The 23,011-nt window shown below is 34.8% G+C and overlaps 1 protein-coding gene across 1 annotated transcript; it reads right to left on the reverse strand.

Annotated features, from left to right (window-relative positions):
• Positions 1 to 2,655: 2,655 nt before the first annotated feature.
• On the reverse strand, positions 2,656 to 21,763 carry LOC306870399 (leukemia inhibitory factor receptor-like). Its single transcript, XM_079417638.1, has 18 exons — positions 21,659 to 21,763; positions 14,207 to 14,340; positions 13,412 to 13,554; positions 11,923 to 12,076; positions 11,172 to 11,444; positions 10,071 to 10,200; positions 9,126 to 9,259; positions 8,856 to 9,001; positions 7,513 to 7,666; positions 7,135 to 7,199; positions 6,818 to 7,037; positions 5,950 to 6,132; positions 5,559 to 5,660; positions 5,083 to 5,232; positions 4,848 to 4,985; positions 4,553 to 4,649; positions 3,370 to 3,436; positions 2,656 to 3,253 (listed from the first exon to the last, which is right to left on the reverse strand). Exons 2-18 carry the CDS (start codon positions 14,271 to 14,273, stop codon positions 2,666 to 2,668), a joined length of 2,811 nt encoding a protein of 936 aa, XP_079273764.1. The 5' UTR covers positions 14,274 to 14,340; positions 21,659 to 21,763; the 3' UTR covers positions 2,656 to 2,665.
• Positions 21,764 to 23,011: the final 1,248 nt, after the last annotated feature.

Below are 23,011 nucleotides of genomic sequence, written 5' to 3' on the forward strand. Positions count from 1 at the left end.
TACAAGCGAATAAAAAAATAACATTATAGGCTTCTTTAAAAGAAACTACATTAGCAACTAAATATTTCAACAAAATAAAATCTTTCACAGTAGTGTTTAAAGCTTAAGCAATAGTGTCTCATATTTCTTCACAATCTCATTCATCTAATGCCCTTTCAATCACACACCACATTAGGGGTTTAATGACTGCTATCTGATGCTCTTCAAAGTCAACATGAAATCGCATCATGACCCATTTTACTTCCACACTATGTTTCAGAGTGAAATGAGATATTGAACAAATAAATTGTATGGCGGGGCTTGATTTCATCCATCACACATAGATTGGATGGTGCACAGTGGGAGTTTCATAGCTAGCAATCTAGCTGTTTACTTTATTAAAATTGGAATAAAACATCACAGCACCAACAACGTGTATTAAGAAAATAAACAGGGTCGCTTTTGATTTCATGTCAACTTTCATCATTCCTTCTCACTGTAGTGACAAGCGTCATGTCGTCCTGATGAGACATATCTGTTGTTCTGACTACTGCACTACGTTTTGGAGGACTAGAGATATGCACAGTGCTCAGAAAAAAAGACCTTCACAGTAACATAGCTCTCATATACAGTGCTCTCCATAAGTATTGGAACAGTAAAGACAAAATTGCTCTGTTGGCTGTGGAGTCAAGACATTTGCAAATATGATTAAAAGATGAATATGAGACAAAACTACAGAATGTCACATTTTATTATTGGGTGATTCAACACATAGATGTTGTACCAGCTAAGAAGTTCAGCAATTTTAGAGTTTCATCCCTCTATCTGATGTGACTGTCCCAATACTTATGCTCACATCAATGAGTAGGATGAACTCTAAAAGTGCTGTTCTTTTTATTTGGTAAAACATGTATGTGTTGAAATGTTGTCTTTACTGTTCCAATATTTATGGAGGGCACTGTATCTGTATGCTAGATTGAAGTCCAATCTAAAGGAATAGAAGTTTCTTCTGATGTCAGTAAGGCCAGTTAAAGTAATTTACCCAGTGGTCCATGTGGGCCTATAATCCAAGGAAACTGATCTGAAAGAAGGTGCTGTTCTTTGGGGGGAAAAAAACTAAAACTAAGCTCCCGAGGCACTGTGGTCATTTTAAAACTATTATCTCTGGACACAAGACATATCATGATCCTGGACAGATGCATCTACGATTAGATACATAGTTGAGTTTACTGGGAGTATTATGTCGTGAAATACAAAGATGCATTCATAAAACTAAAAAGTGTTTCACATGTTGTACAGATAATGCCAAATTCATTAAATGTCACTGACCTTTGGAAAGCAAAAAAAAAAAAGATAAAAAAAAAAAAAAAAAAAAAAAAAAAAAAGTCTTATATCCTACAACCTGGATTATTAGACCAAGAGCAGAGATTTTTTGGACAAATGTTGTAGAAAATAAGGCTGCACGATTAATCGTGTGAAAAAAACAAAATTGAAAAACAGAAGCTTTAATGGTTTTCCACCAAAAGAAAAGCTTGATGGTTTAACGTAAAAAAAACATTTAGACAAACATTAGTACTGTAACAATTGTAATATATGATATTATTTTTCTTAATTTCTTTTACAGTGAAATATTACAATAGTAATATTTGTTATTTTCTTTAGTAGTAGCAGTAGTAATAATAATACTTATAATTAAAATTAAACACAAATATTATTACTCATACTGCTATATTATTAAAGTTTTTTGGCCAAACTGTGCAGCCAAACAAACAAGCACAGCAAACCTGGAGATTTAAAAAAAAATCAGAGTTTGATTTTATTCCCAAAATCGTGCAGCCCTAGCAGAAAAGGTCATTTTCTACAAGTTATGCTGACTGATCGTCAACCACAACTCAAAAATACACACAACTAGCTAGCTGCATCACATGATTAACAGTAACAGTGTGTTTACACGCATCTTACACAGATTAAGTTGATAATGTAAGATCATGAAAACACTTCAACAGCTGATTTCCTTAATCAGGGAAACGGTTTAAGAAAAATCAGATGAATATTTCTCCCATTTTCCTTTTGTTCTGTCAGCTTATTCAACGTGCGACTCGAGAAGTTGTTGCTTGAAGCTACATATATGTTTTTTTAAATCATCTGAAAGCGGCGCAGCTTTGTGAACAAGCCTTAAACGCACTGGTTTTGATCTTTTGAAATGCAAATGCAAATGTTTTACTGGCAGAGAAACGTATGCAAACCTGCATCAATCAACTTAGCCTGCTTTTTGAACCTCCTACATTTGACCGCTACAAAACGGTTTAAAAATAAGTGTAAAATTAGGACTGAAAAAAAGCAGTGAAATGTTGTATAGAATACTGTAAGAATGAAAATTTACTGCGATCACTCCAATAACACTGCAAGAAAGAGGCACGAACACTATCGTATGAATAGAAGCGACGTTCCTAAGGTAAAACGTCATACTGTTCCAAGCGAGCGAGAGAAGATACGACCACCTTTAGCTCTTCAGTAGTACTTCACCTGTCTGGTCAGTATCACAAGTCCTTGAGAAACAGTAGTGATGTTGATTACGTAAATGTGAGCGATTTCCAGTAAGGGCATAAACCCTAAAACGAACCGAAAACGTCCTCCTAAAGGTGAACGGCACAAATGAACGTGAAAAATAAAAGCTAGTGCGTTCTCAAGATTTTCCAGAGAGAAAATTGTGGAACCAGGTGTTTGAAGGCTGTGGTTTCTCTTCAGAGGATTCTGGGATGAGGAACTGGGATGATGTGACCGACGTAGGGCTGCCAAGCGAACCGCTAAAATTTTCCGCCTCTGGAGAATCCATCTGCCAGGAACACTGGGATTTGTAGCCTGTATTCAATGCATCATCTTGGAAGTCATCCTCGAATTCGATTTGGGGCTCGGCCGGTCCCGCGACGGACTGCATTTGAGGCCTGTAACCTCCGCCACCACACGCCCCCTGCGAGGAGGTGGGGCTCTGGATGCCTGCGTAGGTGATTTCAGTCTGTGTGGAGCCCACCGAGGCGGTCGAGGAACCGGAGGAGTCTGAGACGTGGTTACTGTGTGAGCCATCACTGACCACCTGGTTGTAGTATCTCAGCAGGGCCGGTTCATCCGAGTCAGTGTCGACCTCAACGTTGTCGTTCTCAGACTCCTCCTCTTCCTCTGGGACCGGGAACAGACCTTCCTTAGTGAAATCCCACCTCGGACTCTGCTCAATGTGGACCAGACTGTGAGGAGAGGGCTTCACATCCAGAGTTCCCTAAACACAACAACAGCAAAGCAATTTGAGGAATCATTTATGTTCGTAGCACTAAGCTGTTAGCAATAGTAATATTGATTCTTGTCTTAGCAAACACTACTCAAGAAAGGTTTTACCTGTGGGGAGGACCAGTCTCCAGGTACTTTAGGTCCAGGGATTTCAGGATAGAAAGCTTTCTTTACCCTGGAATTAGATAAATGAAACAAAACCATCAAGGCAAGGCATCAATAACCGATTGGCATCAGTGTTGTGAATTGTTAACTAAAACTGAAAAACAAAATGTTTTAAAATTAATTTTAATTGAAATGAACATTAAATTAAATATTAAAAGCTTAATTTCAGTTTCACTTTTTATTTCAACCTCATTTTCTTTCAGTTTAAATTGAAGTACTAAAATTAATAAAACTAAAACTGAAATAAAAATGAATAAAAACTACGACTAAAGCTAATAAAAACATTCAAATTAGTCAAATTAAAATGGAAAGTAATTATTCAAAATATGAATAAACGCTATATTAGTATATTAATGATACTAAAAATAACACTGTGCGTCAGTAAGACTGAAAGAATACAGTCTGTTGTGAAACAAGTACTGTAGAGAAAAAAAACATTTCATTTCAGTTAGCTGCCAAGGCAACATTTCTCATTTTAAAAAGCAGAAATTTTTTAATTACTAAAAAGAAAACTGAAATAAAAATTGATAAAAACTAAATAGACAAATACAAAAAAAACTCAAACACTTTAAAATGAAATTGAAAATGCAAAATATAAAAAATAAAAACAAACTTTAATAAACCTAAAATATCACTGATGTGAGAACAATTATAGCACACATACTATCAAGCCATTTTGGTCAAAATAACTTGATTTAGTGGATTTTTAAAAATGATTTAACGATGGAAATGCTATTAAAGCACAACAGTCTCTCTTGTAGCAGCAAACGATAAAATCTTACTTATTTTCAGTTAGTTGCCAAGGCAACATTCCTAATTATAAAAAAGCTGAAGTACTAAAATGACTAAAACTGAACTAAAAATTGAAAGACAAATAAAAAAAACTAAAACTGAGGAAAAAATATATTACCAATATAATAATAGAAACATTCAAATTTTAATAATCAATATATTAGTATATATATTACTAAAATAATGACTTGTGTTGATCAGTGAGACAGAAACAATAGTCTGTTGTTGTAGCTCGTACTGTAAGCCACTTAGGTTGAATTGATTTGATTTAGTGGGTTTTGGAAATTATTTAACTTAATGGAAATGCTATTAAAGCACATTAATAAAGTCCTACCACTCTCTCTTCTTGTAGCAGCAGACGCTGATGAGGATGAGACAGCAGAACATGATTCCCAACGGCACAAGAATGCCAACAAACAACATGTCGGCAGCTGGATGAACACAGAAAAGCAGACGTTTAGACGATCTATATAATCCAATGTGTTATCTGCAATATCAAAGCAATCTGAAAACGACACTAGTTGTTCTATTTAAAGTAAAAAAGAAATCTATAAACAAGTGTTGACTTCGATATCAAATCAGCTACAGAACAATGACAGAATATTTGAAGGAATTTCATAATTTCTTACTGTCCATCTCCACTTTAATGGCCACAGTCGACCCCGCATCCTCCCCAGCTGAGGTGTAGGATTTCACTACGAACTTATACGAGCTCAGAGACAAACCCTTCACCCTGTATAACTGCACTTCAGGATCAGAGATATTAGCTAGAAACACAAACACACAATTATTTAAATATACAAATGATAAGATTTACATAATTATTTTTTTTTTGCAATATATCTGTTATGTGTAAGTGCTTACCAACGAGATCCAGATGTGCAGCATTTGCCAGGTAGACTGTGTATCCTCGTATGAAACCTCTCTGGTGTTCCATTGCAGTGGCTTTCCAAGACAGCAGCACATCAGAGCCAGTCTGATTGGCCGACAGATCACTAACCGACTGTGAAGGAACTACAGAAGATCCAGCAAAAGAGAGATGCATAAGTAAATCACAATTGTAATGTTTTAAATCATAATTCGATAAAATTGGTGGATTAACTTTTCCAGTAAATGCATGAATACTTTATTCACATAAGCAACGGCTGTTTGCGTTTACAGAAAGCTACCATTCATTTGCCACTGCAACAAGTTTAATGATTTGCTAATATTTTCTCAGCAAGTCCAGTTGACAAGTGACCTATAAGCAGAGAAATGTTGTGGAATTCACAGTAAAGGCCCTACTGTGCGTGTATGTGAGAAAGTGCCTTATGAGCAGTGAACAGCAAAGGTTATCTTACTCATTTCCTGTGAGTATCCCTGCCATCTCTGCAGCAGTGTAGGAGCGCCGGTTGAGAGAGAGTACACGGATATGGTGTACCTCACTCCTGCCACAAGAGAGTCTGAAATCAACAGAAAATAATACTCAATGAAGCGCACAGAGAAAACATGCAGACGTGGTGTAAACAAAGCATGAAGAAAAGCAAATTCCAGTATGGTTTCCACTATGTATGGTGTAAAGTAATCCAGAAAGTGTTTAGACACTTACATTTTAAAAATGAATACCATTGCGTAAGATGACAAAATAAAGCAACTGCCATTTATTTTATATTTAAAGAAAGCACAAGAACTGACCATTAAATAGCTTCAAGAATCACTGTTTTCACTAAAATAATTCATTAAAAGACTCACCTGAGTTCACTCTGAAGCTGCTGTCTGATTTTGGAACTTTCTTCCAGTCAACGGGGCACAGTCCACTGCAGCCGGTCAGGACCCACTCCACAGCGTACCCGCTGCTCGCATTGGCACTAGGCTGCCAGGAGAGGACAAAGGATCCATTTATGCCGAGCAGCTCAGGCACAGACAGCTGGGAATCTACAGGAAAGGAGATCACATAGACAACGCATGGAGTTTAACACCAGTCTGAATTAGCTGCCTTGTTGTTTATTACAGCCATCAATGGATTAAAACAGTTAACTGTGATATATAGCAATTAGTGCAAAAGTTCCACTAAAAAAAACTTTATTAACTAAAAATTTTAATTAACAGTTATTTAACTTCAATTAGTTTATTTATATTTCATTCATACATAAAATAGCCATTAAGGCGGCCTTTCTTGGATTATTGTTTGTCATTTTTTCTATTTATCTACTGATAAATGGTGAAATACAGTTCAAGTAAACTAAAGGTTGTGACTATTGTGACCAGTCAGAAAACACAGAATAAAGTCAAACAAAACAGCCATATTCATTTTTTTTTAATGCCAATGGCACTAAACATTTATTTAAACTTCAATGCATTAACTTTAGCTTCAACATTAGCCCTTTTTTTAAAAATAAATGGGTGTAATATTATTGTATACACTGTATATGTGCGTGTAAGTATAGTAAATACATTAAAACTGGTTAGAAGTATATTAGCATCTAAATATATTTATAATAAAGTTTATATAATCTTTAAACTTTATATAATAAAATATAATATATAAAAACATCAAATATGATGCACAAAAAAACAATTTAACAGCCTAGCAGCTGAAGAATGAAATGGCTGCCTGTACCTGCTCTGTATGCTGGTGTGGTCACAGTGGAAGGCTGAGAGAGACCAGCTGGGTTTCGCGCTGCCACAGCAACGGTGATGTCACTGCTGTTGTTAAGGATGATGGGATAGCTGAAGTTCCCAGGAGGAAGAAAAACCGGTGTCCACCCGTCTTCCTCCGCTGAGCTCTGAGAAACCTCGTAGCCGACTAATGCACCGTGACTTTTTCTCACAGACAGAGGCTGAATGAAAAGAGACACATGGCACCATGTTACTCAGTTTTATGGCATCAGTCACATTTCATATCCTAGATGAAGGCAAACGTAAAGCTGTTCTTACTTTCCAAAAAACACGTCCTGTGTTCCTGCTGTCCATCCAGATCCAGACATCAAGAGCATCAGGACCTGAAAATAAACTTTGTTATAGATCTACATAAAGCTAATATATAATAAACATAAAAATAAGAGCAAATTATGTTGAAAAGCAAGCTATGAATGACATGAGCTTAAAGTATATATATATATATATATATATATATATATATATATATATATATATATATATATATATATAAAAAAGAGTTTTTGCACTGATCACAAGGCCACAGTTTTAATTAAACTAAAAATTTGAGCTGTCGTATGTGGTGAAGTAACAGACAAAGTAGACTGACTAATTGTTTTATTATTTAATGTCCTGTAAGCTATTTTAACTACTCACGGTCCATTTTAGTGTGGATCCTGTAGGGGGCGCTCTCATCCCCCCACTTCCAGAAACTGTGCTTGGAGCCGCAGCGCAAAGTCACAGTGTAGTCCACATCTGGCCACAAACCCTCCAGCTCCACAGAAGATAAACCAGGACCACTGTAGTTACGCTACAGACACAGACAGAGAGAGAAATATCAGCTGATCGCCTTACAGCAGCAATTTACAAATATTAGTGTTTTCCCACATGCAATAGATTAAATGACAATTTGATGGGTTAAACTGATTTCTGAATGCAGTTACAAAACATCACTGCCAAGATGGTTTGAGGAGTTTGAAATGTGCATCAAAAAAACTAACAAAAAAGAACGGGGAAAACATTTATTGCAATAAAAGGAAAAGGTGCCCAAATCTATATCTATCTATCTATTTTAATGCCATATCAGCAATGGCTTTGAAAACAATAATATTTAAATGAATTGTAGACAAGCATTTAATAATATTAATTTACAAACAAATAAATTTCAATTACTTAAAATCTTTTAATTTGATATTAGATAAAAAAATTATAATAATACTTTCCCAGGAGCAACTAAAAAATAATAATGATTAATGTATTTTGAAAAATATATTGAGAGCAAGCTTGAATAATGTTGAGCCATATGAAATCAGTTTTATAATAGTTTTTTCCAAATTCTTTTTTTTTGTTTTCAAATTCTGTTTTAATTTTTCTGGATTTTGTTTTTCCATTTAAATTTTTCTCGACTCCATTGTAACGGTTAAAATACATTTTTAGCAATTAAAAAGCATGACTAATTAACTTGACAAATTAAATTTCAAACAATTTATAAAAAGTTGAATAAAAATGACTTCACATACATGTTATTTCTTCTCATATTCAGTTTATTTAGATATATATATATATTTTATTTTTTTTATATCAAATTCTCTGTTTTAATTATTCTATATTTGTGCTCCATTTTCTGCAGCCAAAAAATAGGTTTATGTAAAGAACAGAAATTGAAGTCATTATTCAAATGCATGTGCACAATTGGGACAGAGGGAAACATTTTCAGTGAATTCATAAAATTTACAAAGCTATTTTATTACTTTAGGCAACTTTCATGGTGCTTTTATTGAACTTCTTGAGAATCATGCGTTTTGTCATCATCACTTAAAATCCTTAAGATCTTGGCATACAAGATGTTTTCTGTTGGGTTTTATACTTGAGTAAATGTCAGTAAATGATGTTACAAGTTTCATTTTTTGGGTGAAGTCTCCCTTTATTGAAGTCTCCCTCCAAGACCACACCAAAAACAAACAGGGTTCTGGGAGCTGAAAGCTGAGCAGCGAACTTACTGTGCTGGAAAGTTCATGGGCGAAGAGCTGCAGCTGGCAGACCATCTCTAGCTTTTTATACGCCGCCACAGACCAGCTCCACTGCAGTGTGGCGCTCCACGCCTTGACTTCAACCGCTGTCACATTCACTGGAGCCAACAGATGTACTGGAAGAGAGACAAAAACCATTACAAGAGTTCACAATCATGAGAATATTAAGACACTCGCTCTGACTCTATTTATAATGTAGATATACTCATTGAAATGGAACATGTATTGAAAATGCGGTACCGCGGTCAGCGAGTTGGGCCGAGTCAGTGAGCTGGACTGTTCCAAGAGGATTTCGAGCCACCAGAATCCAGCTCTCCTCCCAGACCTTCGAGCTACACCCCCACGTCTTCCTTTCATTAGCCTCCAAACAGTCCCTGTGGACAGAAATATGCCTTATAATAATCATTCATTATTTAATCATATTCGGATGTTCATTAATTCAGACAAGAAATTGTGTGATAATTATATTAAAACTTTAATGGGATTCTTGGATTACATATATGACACAAGTTAAGCAGCATAACTGTTTTCAATATGCAGCAAATCAAGCATATTAGAAAGATTGCTGAAGGATCATGGGACATGTGCAGTACTGATTCAAATAAAATTCAACTTTGCAACACAGGAATAAGTTGCATTTCAAAATATAAATAGAAAATAGTTATTTGACACTGTGATAATATTTCACAATATTACTGTATTTTTGAACAAATAAATGCAGCCTTGGTGAGCATAAGAAACGTAAAAAAATAATATATATATATATATATATATATATATATATAAAAATCTAAATTAATCTGTTGATGGACTAGCTGGTACTGTATGTACATATATTAGTATTAATTGTTATAATAAATAATTATTAAATGTCTAATATTAACTTCTCCATAATCACAATAGTTAATAACTTAATTGATTCTATTTTATATAAAAACATACATACATTCAAAATGATATTGACAATCTCACCAGAAGAAATGGTATAATAATTTAATTAGAACATTAATGGAATTCTTGGATTAGCAGTAAAAATATACACTGCATTACACAAGTATCCGTTTCCATCTCATTTAATGTGGTTTGCTGTTTGGGGATCTTTTTATGTACCGAGGACATTACGGTACCAAGAGCCAAATGGGATAGCGTGTACGGTCAGTGGTTCTTGTGTAGTGTGTTTCTTGCCTTCCATTAAGGGTGTATTTAGTGAGCATGATCTTCATTCTCAAGTGAGTGTCTCGTCTTTTCTTCCAAGAACATTCTGCGGATGCCAGATCCCGCGTCTCGCAGACCAAGCCCTCATCGCCCGGCGGATCTACAGCAATTACATACAACAAAGCCACATGCAAGTCGCTTTTTAACACTGCACAGCAATCATCTAGTGCCAGTCATTATGCTAAAAATGAACACTCAAATTTTCCTGCTTTCTGAAGTTGTATGTGCATTTCACAGTGCTGGATTGAAGTTTACAGAGATTATATATCATAATACTTTAGCAAACTGCTTATGAATATAAATACCAAGTAGAAAAACTACAGCCACTTTCATTCATATAGCCTTTTTCATAAATTGCAAACAGGACCCAATGTTTAGACTAAAGTTGGGGAAAAAAAAGAAATACAATATAAAAATGATATATACAATTATATATATATATATATATATATATATTTTTTTTTTTTTAATTATGTTAGTATTTTGTCACCTTTGATTAAAAAAGCAAAATAAAAGTATTAATTTTAATATGTGTGTGTGTGTGTATATATATATATATATATATATATATATATATATATATATATATATATATATAAAATCAAAAGTGACATCAAAGACATATGTAATGGTACAAATGGCTTCTATTTCAAATAAATGCTGTTTGAAAATTCTTTTGAACTTTTTTAATCAAAGAATCCTGGAAAAATTTACTCAAGTAATGTTTTGTAAATTTTAAGCAGCAACTATTTTCAACATTAATAATAGTTTTTTTTTTAGAACCAAATTGGCATCTTAGAATTATTTCTGCAGGATCATGTGACATTAAAGACTGGAGTAATGATGCTGAAAATTCAGTTTTGCATCACAGGAATACATTACACTTTTTTGATCAAATAACGGCCTTGGCAAACATTTTTAAAAAGTCTTACCAACCCTATACTTTTGATCGGTAGAGTATGCAAATTAATTATGTATGATATAATGATAATGTATGATATAAATGATCTGAAATATATTTATGATATAAATGTCTTTATATAGTATTCTATATATTAGAATTAAACTCACAGCCTACAAACACCACAGCTCCTGTGAGGGTCGTCGTTGGGGAAGAGCAGATCACGTTGGTGCCCGTGTTGCCTGATGCTGGCTGGTTGGTTACTGTGATGGCATACGTTCTTCTGCTCAGTCGTGTGGCGCTCAACTCCTGACGCTTGTAAACAATTTCTTTGAAATCTTCCTTCTCCTTAACAATGCAGCAGAAGGTCATGTTACTGCCCACAGGAACCACTTTATCTTGGGGAAACATGTAAGACTCAGACCTCTCAGGAATATCCGACCCTAGAGACAAAAGGATGAGATTTCATAAGTTTGGCATATGGTTTAAATAAGCACTTTAATTTTTCTTTAAAGAGGAAATGTTTTCTAGTGCATCCAAAGAAACAGATTATGTCCTTCCCAAGCATAGTTTTCAAAACAAGAGCTCCAAATGTAAAAAGAAAACTATATGGTACGAAATTAGCTCTCAGCCATTATAATCAACGCATGTGTCTGCATTTAAAGGCCAGCTCCTATTTTTGTCACACTGCACAGCTTCTCCAGCGACTTTAGTTTCCCGGTCTGTCTGAAGTAAAGGGTTTTAAATACCATATTAATTAATTAAGAAATAAAACTGTATAAATTTAAATAACTTCTTACGGTCACAACAGACGGATAAAGACTTGCTAAGATAAGTTCCAAAAACAAGGGCCAGAAAGTGCTATGTTTGTTAGCGGGCTGGTTTTCAGGACCAGCACCATTTCGGAAGTGATTTTAGTACCTGGAATGGTCTGAAGCGGGCTCCACTGGCTGACCGACTGCTGGTTTCGTGCTCTGATGCGCACAGAATGAGAAGTGCACTCCAAGGGTAAGGGTGAGTGCCAGGTCCAACTATGCAGTCCTGTTACAGGATCTGCTTTAACTGCCACCGTCTCCTACAAATTAAAAAATACATTTATGCATTTGGCAAATGATTTTATCCAGTTCATGCATACCCTGGAAATTGAACTCGTGGCTTTGGTGTTGTTAGCGTCATGATCCTTTACAAATGATCCCTAACATCTTAAAGTCAGCATTCGCAACCCAATTTACTTACATATCAATATTTAGTGACAAGTGTAGGTCGACACATAGTTTTGTACTTTGTCTTTTGGTCCAATTTTCAAATATTTTATGGATTCAAATCAAAGTTTGTAATGTTGTGATTCACCTCGCTGGTTGGTTTAGTTCATGACTTATAACTTTTAAAACTAAGACACTTTTAAATCCCTATAGAAAAAAAAAGTACTAAAAAAATACTGAAAAAGTGGACGGGCACTTTGCAACTATTGCAATCTTTGGAGTTGAACGCGAGTTTGCAGGAGATTGTGGACGATATGCTCCTTTACATTTTTGAGACGGCTTTTTGACCAGGATGTCAAATACGCTCTTCAAAACATCTCAAAATATCCCTTAAAGCTTCTTTTAAAAAAAAAAAAAAAAAAAAAAAAAAAAAAAAAAAAGTCATTAGCTATTATCACCGGAAACTGAGTGTGTGAACTATTGGAGATATATTTTAAAAAGGCTACATTACCTACAACAACAGCTTAAAACTATGACTAAACAGCTTGATTTGGGCTATTGGTTCACATTATTTTCCTGCCAGCCTAGATGAAAAGTCGGTTCAAAAGCGGAGCAAGTTATTTCTTTTTAATTAAAGATTTAGAATAATATGAATTTATGAATTGTAAATAAATACATATTGATTTTATGATGACTTATGAATATTCTGCATCAAATACATCTTTGATGTATCAAGAGTTTGTGGCATTTTGTCGATTACCACAGGAAGCCATTTCGACTCGTCCCTCGGTTAAAAGGGAACAGTAATGCAATTACTATAAAACATTATTTTCTGTGGTAATCAACATGCTGTCGACCGAGTTGCATTTAACCCTGACAATTCCTTTACGGGTTGAGATGCAATAAATCAATCCCAATAAAAAATTATTTTGCAATATGGAAAAACAAACATTGACCAGGTGTACGTCTGAGCTCTTTAATCGCATTCGGTGACTCGTACGAGACATGACGACATTGAGTGGAAAAACTGGTTCCAGGGTATTTACATTTAATCTCTTGTTATTGAACTGAAGGTGGAACCATTTTGCAATAGGATGTTCCAGAAAGGATTCCCAGCGGTGTTCAGTGCTTTATGGCACACATCCAAATGCATGTTTCAACACCAGCTAACTGCAACAACAGATTAATAGCTATGTAAGAGCACTTACATTCAGCACCACATTCATGAGCTCGGTGTGGAAAATCTCAAGGTCAAGAAGTGATGAGTCACTCTGCCATGTCAAAGACAGAGTCTGTGCAGGTAAATCAGGATTTAGGGTTAAACCACGAGGCACAGGAAGTCCACCCACACCTGTAACATTACAAAGAGGGAGAAGAGACATGACTAAAGGATTCCTTTCATTTTGTTAAATACTGGAATATACTTATAATGAATCAAACCAGCTGTAAAATGTGATTATTCTATCCACTACGACTGTTGGTGGTCAAGTGATGCAAAGTGATATTGAGGTTTCAGAGCAAATAATGAGGAGTTTGTAGAGACAGCTAAATACAATACTATTCAAACATTTGGGGTCAGAAAGATAATTTTTTTAAGAAATTACTTTTATTCAGCAAGGACACATTAAATTAATCAAAAGTCTATGAACGTATAAACAATTTTTATTTTAAACAATAAGAAAGTTCATGTGACACTGAAGAATGATGAGTAATGATGCGGAAAATTCAGCTTTGCATCACAGAAATAAATTAGGTCTCCATTTTAAAATATATTCAAATAGAAAACCGTTATTTTAAACATTTCAAATCATTAAAAAAAACAAAAAAACTATGTATGGAATAAAATTTATTAATACATTTAATTGTGGGTGTTAAAACCACACCAACGCCAAAATTAAAACAGAGTTACGAAATGTCTCATTAATGTCACATAATCCAAGTTAAACCTGGAGTGACTAAGCAGAATTCGCAAAAACGTCTTGATCAATCTTGATGACACTCACCATTCTGTCCGAGGGAGCGTTTGACCCCGAGGCTCAGCAACAGAGCCAGAGTCACCCAGCCCTGCATTCTGACCGAACCGGAACCGCTTACAGAAAAAGCAGAATACTCTTGATCAGGAGAACAGAACGCACACCTACAACAAATCACAAAAACATGAGATTAAAGATGTAAATCAGATTTACAAACCTTTTTATATTCTGTAAAAATCATGTGTTCAGGAGAGTTAAATATAATCTAGAAACAAAAATCAATGACAGCTTGCAATTGTGATAATGAATCTGCATATACTGATGAAACAAAGTGGTCTCTTTACCACTAAACATTTTGAATAACAAACATTTAGCGTGTATCTCACAAAACACGCTGGGGTCAAATTTTCACTCCAAAACCCAAAGAAATATAAACTGAAAATTTCTGCATAAAAGACAACAAAGCCTGTTTTTAGGACCATTAACACATTTTCCCATTTTTATTTTGAATGTATATTACATTCAAAATAATGTTATATAATGTTTTATCTTAATGGGTGCAGTAAGCAGTTTCTGAGAAACACTTTGCATACAGCTAATACCTAAAATTTCAATATCTCTGGAATAGGAATGTAACGATTACCGGTTTGACGATAAATCATGATAAAATTCCCCACGGTTAGTATTACCGTTTCATATTTTAATTATCATTAAAACCGTATTCGATTACCACAATCTGAACAACTCACGATAAACACACTGAACAAAATTATAAACGCAACACTTGTTTTTGCCCCCATTTTTCATGAGCTGAACTCAAAGATCTAAGACTTTTTCAATGTACACAAAAGGCCTATTTCTCTCAAATATTGGGGGCAAAAACAAGTGTAGCGTTTATAATTTTGTTCAGTTTAAATACTGTGAAGCATAAAGCGCAGTTTTAAGTAACAGTCTTACGTGCGCACAGCAGCAGAGTAGTTTCTTTTTGAGTGAAAATAGGGCGGAAAAGCTGGGAGGTTTTAAAAGAGCGCTGAGGGAATTATGCAAATTAATTTATGAATGAATTAACTATATGAATGTACCTCTGAAGGTTCGACCATCTTCAGAAAAAAATCGATGGCATTTTGTTTTCATCTTCACTGTTTTTAATCAACCATAAATCAGAAACAAAACAACAACAGTAACTGAGATTTATATTATGACATGCTCTCAGATGGACTGTAAAATTATACTGGTATTCCCGGGTCTAACCGTCAACAATTTTATTTAAACAGAGAATTATCAAAGTTAATGCCAATAAAGTATGGAGTGCTGTCTTAGGCCCTTTGCTATTTTCAACATACAAGCATCCCCTTAGAAATATTATTAGAAAAACATGGGATTAGTTAGCATTGTTATGCAGATAATATTTAGTTATACATTTCATCAAGACCAAATTAAATCTCTACATAATTTAAATTAATAGAATGTGTTAAGGATATAAATGATTGGATGACATTTTTTCTATTAAACTTGGATAAGAAAGCGATATTACAGGACCAAAAACCTGTACACATAAGCTCTTATGCTAGCCTACTTCTAGTTGCAAATTGATTTCTATGTACTGGTACTTCTTCCTCTACAGTCAAAGACCTGGGTGTTTTATTATTCAACCGCTTGGTTTTTGAAAATCATTAATTTACATGTTACAAAAACAGCCTTGTTCCATCTTAGAAACATTGCCAAGATATGAAATAAGTTATCTGTTTCTAATGCAGAACAGCTAGTTCATGCATTCATGACCTCTAGGCTGGATTATTGTAATGCACTACTATGGCTGTCCTGCATCCTCAATAAACAAGCTACAGTTAGTCTAGGTCAAGAAAATATGATCATATCACCTCAATGTTATCATCTCTACATTGGATACCACTGGTTATGTTCTGCATTAACTACAAAGTATTACAGCTTATTTAAAAGGCCCAAAATAGTTTAGCTCCAGTGTATTTACCAGATCTTTTAACACACTACAATCACACTTTTTAAGGTCACAACACTCTAGTTTAAATCCAGATTAAAGTGGCATCTCTTTAGCCAAGCATTCACATACAGTAACGCTTCTCATAACCTTGTGCTATAGCTATATTGGATCAAATGCACATAATTAGCCTATCTTTTTGAAATGTTATGAATAGGAGACGCAATAGGAACAGGAACGACTGCTATTGACAATGAAAAGCTATGAGTCTTACACTCTAAGTTGATGAGTTGATTTATCTGTGTTTAATATCTGGTCCTAGAGCTTTTTAGATGGATGCCTAAACGCTTGAGGTTGGGTAGGAATATGCTGTGCACCGACTGGCAACCCAGGATGTCAAAATAAGGTAAATAGGCAGTGGGCGGAATCACACAGCAAAACAAAAAGTAGAAAACAAGTACACGAGTATGAGAATTTAGCATTTAGGGTCCTAAATATCTGGCCATGGTATTTTATGCTAGTACAATAAAAAATAGAGTACGTTTATTTGTAATTAAATATTCATTATCTGTGAAGCTGCTTTGTATATGTGTATTATGAAAAGATTTTATCAAAATAACACAGAGGCCTGAGGCAGAGAAAATGTGGCACGATGTTGGTTCGCATCATAAGCATCTTATCAGCGCAGGACATTCCAAAGTGAATTCACAAGGGCGCAAATACAGAATACTTCACATTCCTATAAAAGATTAAATTAGCACAAAGCTGCAGCTCCTACTTCTAAATCAAGGCCGTAAAAAGAAAAACACATGAAAACAGAAACTAAATAACTAGATTTTTTTGACATTTTTGCAAGAATGCTAGACACAGTGGTTGGCAGGGCTTTGTTCACTGTATTTGTGCAATCAAGGTCTAAGGTCTTCTGAGCGGCTTTTAGCAAATTTCTATGTGGTTTCTAGGAAGATACTTACTGGTTTCAATACAGCATATGTTTGAGGAACTATATGTCTGTAGCACTAATGTTGTGGCAAGGCCCGCTGGCTACCAGTCTAACAGATTCAACAATGCAAGGTTTTTTTGCAAAATGGATCACAAACAGGCACAGGGTAAAGCTGTAGCTCATATGACAGATCTGGTCTTGGGTACCGATGCCAAATGCAAGTTTAAACAAGCCTCCAAGCACAGTCCCTCCCGTAAACGAATCCCCACACACCACCTCATACTGAAACTGAAGCCATTATACTTTTCCAGTAAACTGAAGCCTGAAAAAATACTGTATGCAAGAAAAATAAGCAGTTTAGAAGCCAAGAAAGAAGAAGAAGAAAAAATAAATATCTTTAGAAGAATACCAAATTTTGGCTATTCACAAAAAAAAAAAAAAAAAAAAAAAAAAAAACTGTTTCTGCCAGAATAACTGATAAACATATTTAGTGGCGATTCTTGTCTTAGCAAACATAATCACTTTTGATCAAACTCTGAGTAAAAATGTAAGCAAACCAGCACTATACTAAACAAAAGACCAGAATATTACAGGACACTATGAAAGCAACCACCCAGAACACTCATCATCGTTTGCACATGCAAGAACCACTCACGTTTTCTTCAAAAAACATAAAAATCTTGGATGGAAAAAAACAAGACCAATCAATTAATAAGGTTGACTAGATATTGGATTATGTATTTTTAATCACGACACTCTAAATGAATAGTTTGCACTGTAAAACTCTGGAACAGACATTAAGACAACCCACTAGTTTTCCATATAAAAATCATGTTTGCAAATAACACATATCCTTTGTGAACAGGATTCTCAATATTGACTTTATATCAGGTCAGGGATCCATGCGCCTAACGGTAAAAGAGACCATCACGTGTGTGTTTGCAGACCTTGTTTGCGGTTTTGTTAGAGAGCTCACAATGGTCTTGCTGACAGATCTCTTTAATACTCCACTGGCTGGAACTGACGGGGGCTAAAAACAGGAAAACAGATATTGAATTTTTTTTTTTTTTACCAAAACAAGGACTGGAAAACAATACCACTTCACCTACAAAATCCAGACTCACTGCCAGCTCATTTCCTTGCATCACCAACATAAAGTCACGATTGGAAGGAATCTGAGATATAGCACATGTTTACAATCTGAAAGGTTACCGCATTTCTCATAGATTCATCATATCGCTCAAATCATCCAAATATAACAGCCCACGCATGCCCAAACCTCGGCAGAGCGCTGGAATTCAGTGTTTGCATTGGCAGCATCGGTGGGTCTTCCGTGAAGTGTGAAAGTTCAGTGTACAATCGGGAATATTGTATCAAATGTTTGGACGATTATAATACAGTGAAACATGCAAGCTATATGCTACTCACAATTTTTAGTTTAACTACATTCAAGCTATCATTACAAAAAGTAGTTATAATATAATTATAGTAATGATGCAAAAAAAGCTATTAGTATATTGATGATGTTTATGGGGACAATAACTTTACAAAAAAAAAAAACTGAAGATCTCAAGGTGACTCGAAGCAGCAAATGAAACCGTCACAATAAATAATATATTCTTCAACCATCAGCATCTAACAATTCTGTAAATTCCTAAAATGGTCATTTTTTCATTCAGCACTGACTGCATTTCAACACAAATGAAAAAGCTGAAATAAAATAAAACAAGACTAAAAAAACAAAAGGGACTAAATAAAAATGAGAAATGTTGCCTCGGCAACTAACAGAAATTTACTAAAATTACAAACTGGAAATAAAACATAAAATAAACTAATATATAATTAATATTTTTTAAATAAAACCTAAAATAACTAAAGCACAAAATTAGAAAATTACAAAAATAAAAGCTCATTCAAAATATTTTAAAGTTATAATAGTATATAACTAATAATAAAAAATAAAAAAAAAAACACTGGCACTAAATAGCCTTCAAATAAGCTAAAAACACTAAATCAGTATTTAACTATAAATACTGGTTGTGTTACAAAAAAAAAAAAAAGCCACAAATTTAAGTATAATTGTGTGTGTGTTTGCATTAAAACTGGTGGGAAAACTAAAGGGAGAATAATTTGCTGGCTGCAGCTGTGTGTGTTTGTTTTTTTTACAGTATTTTACAGGAACTGCAGAATCTAAGCTCAGAACATTTCTCTGGAATCCATGAAGGCTCTGACAGAACTCTTATGTGACATCATCTTTTATATGCATTTTTATACGAGCTATGAACAGACATAAACGCCCTTCTTTCCCACCCAGCACATTTACACATGCTGAGAACAATGACAATCTGTTCAGAACAGAGCGCTGTAATGGCTTCCTTCCTCCCATATCACACAGACCTGCACAACTAAATGAGTCTCACTGATTCATAAGACCCTTAAACCTGAAAAAAGGTTTACCACATTTGACTTGAAACAGACAAAATTACAAACTGTAAAAAAGGGTGACCAGTGTTGTTATTGTTAATTAAAACTATTAAAAAATGTTTTATTAATTGAAATAAATATAAAATCACATGAAAACCTTTTAAAAATTAAAAACTTTTTAGCTTAAGTTAAAGTATTAAAATTATTCAAATGAAAAAACAACAACAAATATATATATATATATATATATATATATATATATATATATAAAAATTCATTCAAAATACTTACTATAAATACTATAATAGCATATAAATAATACTAAAATAACACTAAACACAAAGTAGGTGACCAGTAAACAACAGGTGCAGGCTACTAAAAAAGACCCACTCAACTGATTGTGACACAGAGATCTCCGACATCATATTACTACAGAGACAGTCCATCAGAAAATTAAATCCTGCTATCATTTACTCATTTTCATGGCGCTCCAAAAACGTAGGACTCAGAGATGTTTGGCATAATGACATTTTCAGTCGCTATTCACTTTGAAGAAATTCAAGTAAATGGTGATGAGGCAGTCAGTCGATAGCATTCTGCCTAACATCTCAATCTTCCCGGGTAAACAATGACAGAATATATGGGTCTCGAGGCCGAGACCACAAGATCAAGACTGCACTTCTGCTAATTACGGACTGCGGGATCTGTTTACTAACAGTTCAAAGCACCTCATATGGGGTGGTGATGGCGCAGTGGATAAGACACATGCCTTTGGTGTGAGAGACCCGGGTTCGAATCCACTGTGAGACACCAATGTGTCCCTGAGCAAGACACTTAACCCTTAGTTGCTCCAGAGGCGTGCGACCTCTGACATATATAGCAATTGTAAGTCGCTTTGGATAAAAGCGTCAGCTAAATGAATAAATGTAAATGTAAATATGTAAAACATTGTTGTGTAATAACTTACTCACTGATTCATACAGTCAACATAAGCAATGGTAAAAGGTGTATCATTAGTGGAAATTAACCTGTAATTGTTAACCCAGAAAATAACCTTCCATTATAATGCTATTAAATCATCTCATGGGACTGGTATATAGCAAAAGCGAGTCTCGCTTTACATGAACTAATAAACAAGTACAACAGTACTGCCATGCACCATGATATAATGAAGTCGTGGCCTAATGGTTAGAGAGTCAGACTCGTAATCCAAAGGTTGCGGGTTCGAGTGTCGGGCCGGCAGGGATTGTCCAGCGCTCTCTCCACCCTCAATACCACGACTGAGGTGCCCTTGAGCAAGGCACCGAACCCCCGACTGCTCCCCGGGCGCCGCAGCATAAATGGTGCTCCGGGTGTGTGTTCACTGCTGTGTGTGTGCACTTTGGATGGGTTAAATGCAGAGCACAAATTCTGAGTATGGGTCACCATACTTGGCCGTATATCACTTCACTTTTCACTTTATAAGAGTACTACTTAAATACATGAGCACAGCAATAATTCAGTACCATGGTACACACGACAGCAAGGTGTTGCCATCTGATCTAATATATGGTACAGTTTCAGTTTTAGAAGTGGAGGAGTGATAATTTGATGGAAATGCTTGAAAATACAATTTATATTGTTTTTATTTAAGCAAAAAATGGTAATACGTGTATTGGGTAACTTGGACAGTACAAGATATTCTGGGTTAAAATATAAACTGATACACAAACGGTCTACAAAAACATTTACCAAAACAGCACAAGAACGAAACACACACAAAACTATGAAATAGCTATATCTTCCTAATATATATATATATATATATATATATATATATATATATACACATTTAAAAAGTATAAAATGGATAGAGGACGTGGTGAGAATAACAAACCAGCAACTATAAACGACTACATTTCATTTAATTAACTTCATTTGGTTAAAACAGTTAGAAAACAGCAAAATTGAAATGCCTCAAACGGAATGGCCTTGTCCAGTATTACCACCAAAACTACTCGAACTAATCTTATAAACAGCTTTACGACATGAATTTCTCCGGTATGTCTACTGGATTTCTATTATAACTCGATGTATTCAGAAAACACAAACGTCACGAGTCGATACAGATAAACAGGAGCATTTCTGACGTTAAAAAACAAACATATTCCCAAACTGTTACCTTGATGTTTTGGTATCCTTATATCTTCGAAATCACCCGGTTATATTCATTAAATGAGCGTTTGATTTAATGGCAGCACATGGCCTTCCAGACGGGTGTCTAAACTGAGGAACCGAGCCGGATTCCCAGAATCGCTCCTGTATTGGATCGAAGCGCTCTACTAACCGTTCATTATGCGACAAATAACGGCTTTCCTCCAGGAGGCGACAGTCGGCTCAAGACCGCATCCTCCGCGTCCGGATCTCAGCATGTTTTTGTCTTATTAAAGACATTTGCATGCTAGTGAATATAATCGTTTAAATCTATTAATGCCGCTAATTTCATACATCACACGTACATGGAAATTCGCCTAAGCAATTTTTGTAAAAATTATTAAATGCAACGCCGTTCCCGCTAATCTCAAGCACAAGTGATTGGTTCACCTCGACCAGCGCTGAGAAAAGTAACAGGTACCATGTGACAAGGTTATCCTTGTGATTCTTTAGCAGCAGTGTGCACAATAATTTATACATTAATAATGATACTGAACAAATGAAATAGCCACTGAGTTGGAAATACAGAGTGAAGAGGTAAAACTGGATAATTATTTTTAAGGCCGTGACCAATCAGAATCAACGTTTTGATCGCTAAGCCACGCCCACGCGGGCCTATCTCAGTAGGCAGTGATGCAGCTGCACTCGCTTCTTTTTCTATGGATTTGTTCAACAAGGCTTCTGGACGGAGATGGGACGGGCCACGGTGGGAGTGAAGAACCACTGAGCCAACACCAAACACCAAAATTAATGCGCATGATTTTAACCAAGGATATTCATAATCAGTAAATAAAACTATATTGGCATGGCATTACCGCAGCGTGTACTTAAGGTACACAAATATTTATTAGGCCTAACCCATACTGTATAGGCCTAACCACAATAAATAAGGTGAAGTAGCATGGAAAATAAATGTTTAAATAACATAAAATTTAATTAAAAATAAATAAATAAATAAAGTCGTAATTACGCAAAAAGTTATAATTATTAAAATGTAAAAAAAAACTGACGTATAAATGAAACATTTATAATTTGCTAAAGATAATTGCACACTAAACGAAAATAATCTAAATATTAAATATTAGTTAAATTGAATGATTAAGTAATAATGTAAACATTACTATTAAATATAATCCCTAAATAACAAAGTAACAAAATCTTGAAATAAACATTCTGAGAATTTAGAGATTGATTTCGGTCTAAAGAGCTGTTTTGACTGAAGAGTGTTTTAACTGATTATGTATCGATTATATTGATTAATAAGATCATATTATGGTGCCAGAAAAGAATGCAGTCAAAAAGTTTGCTTTTAGAAGCATTT

This window comes from Barbus barbus (genome assembly GCF_936440315.1).
Source record: "Barbus barbus genome assembly, chromosome: 5".
NCBI classification, from domain to species: domain Eukaryota; kingdom Metazoa; phylum Chordata; class Actinopteri; order Cypriniformes; family Cyprinidae; genus Barbus; species Barbus barbus.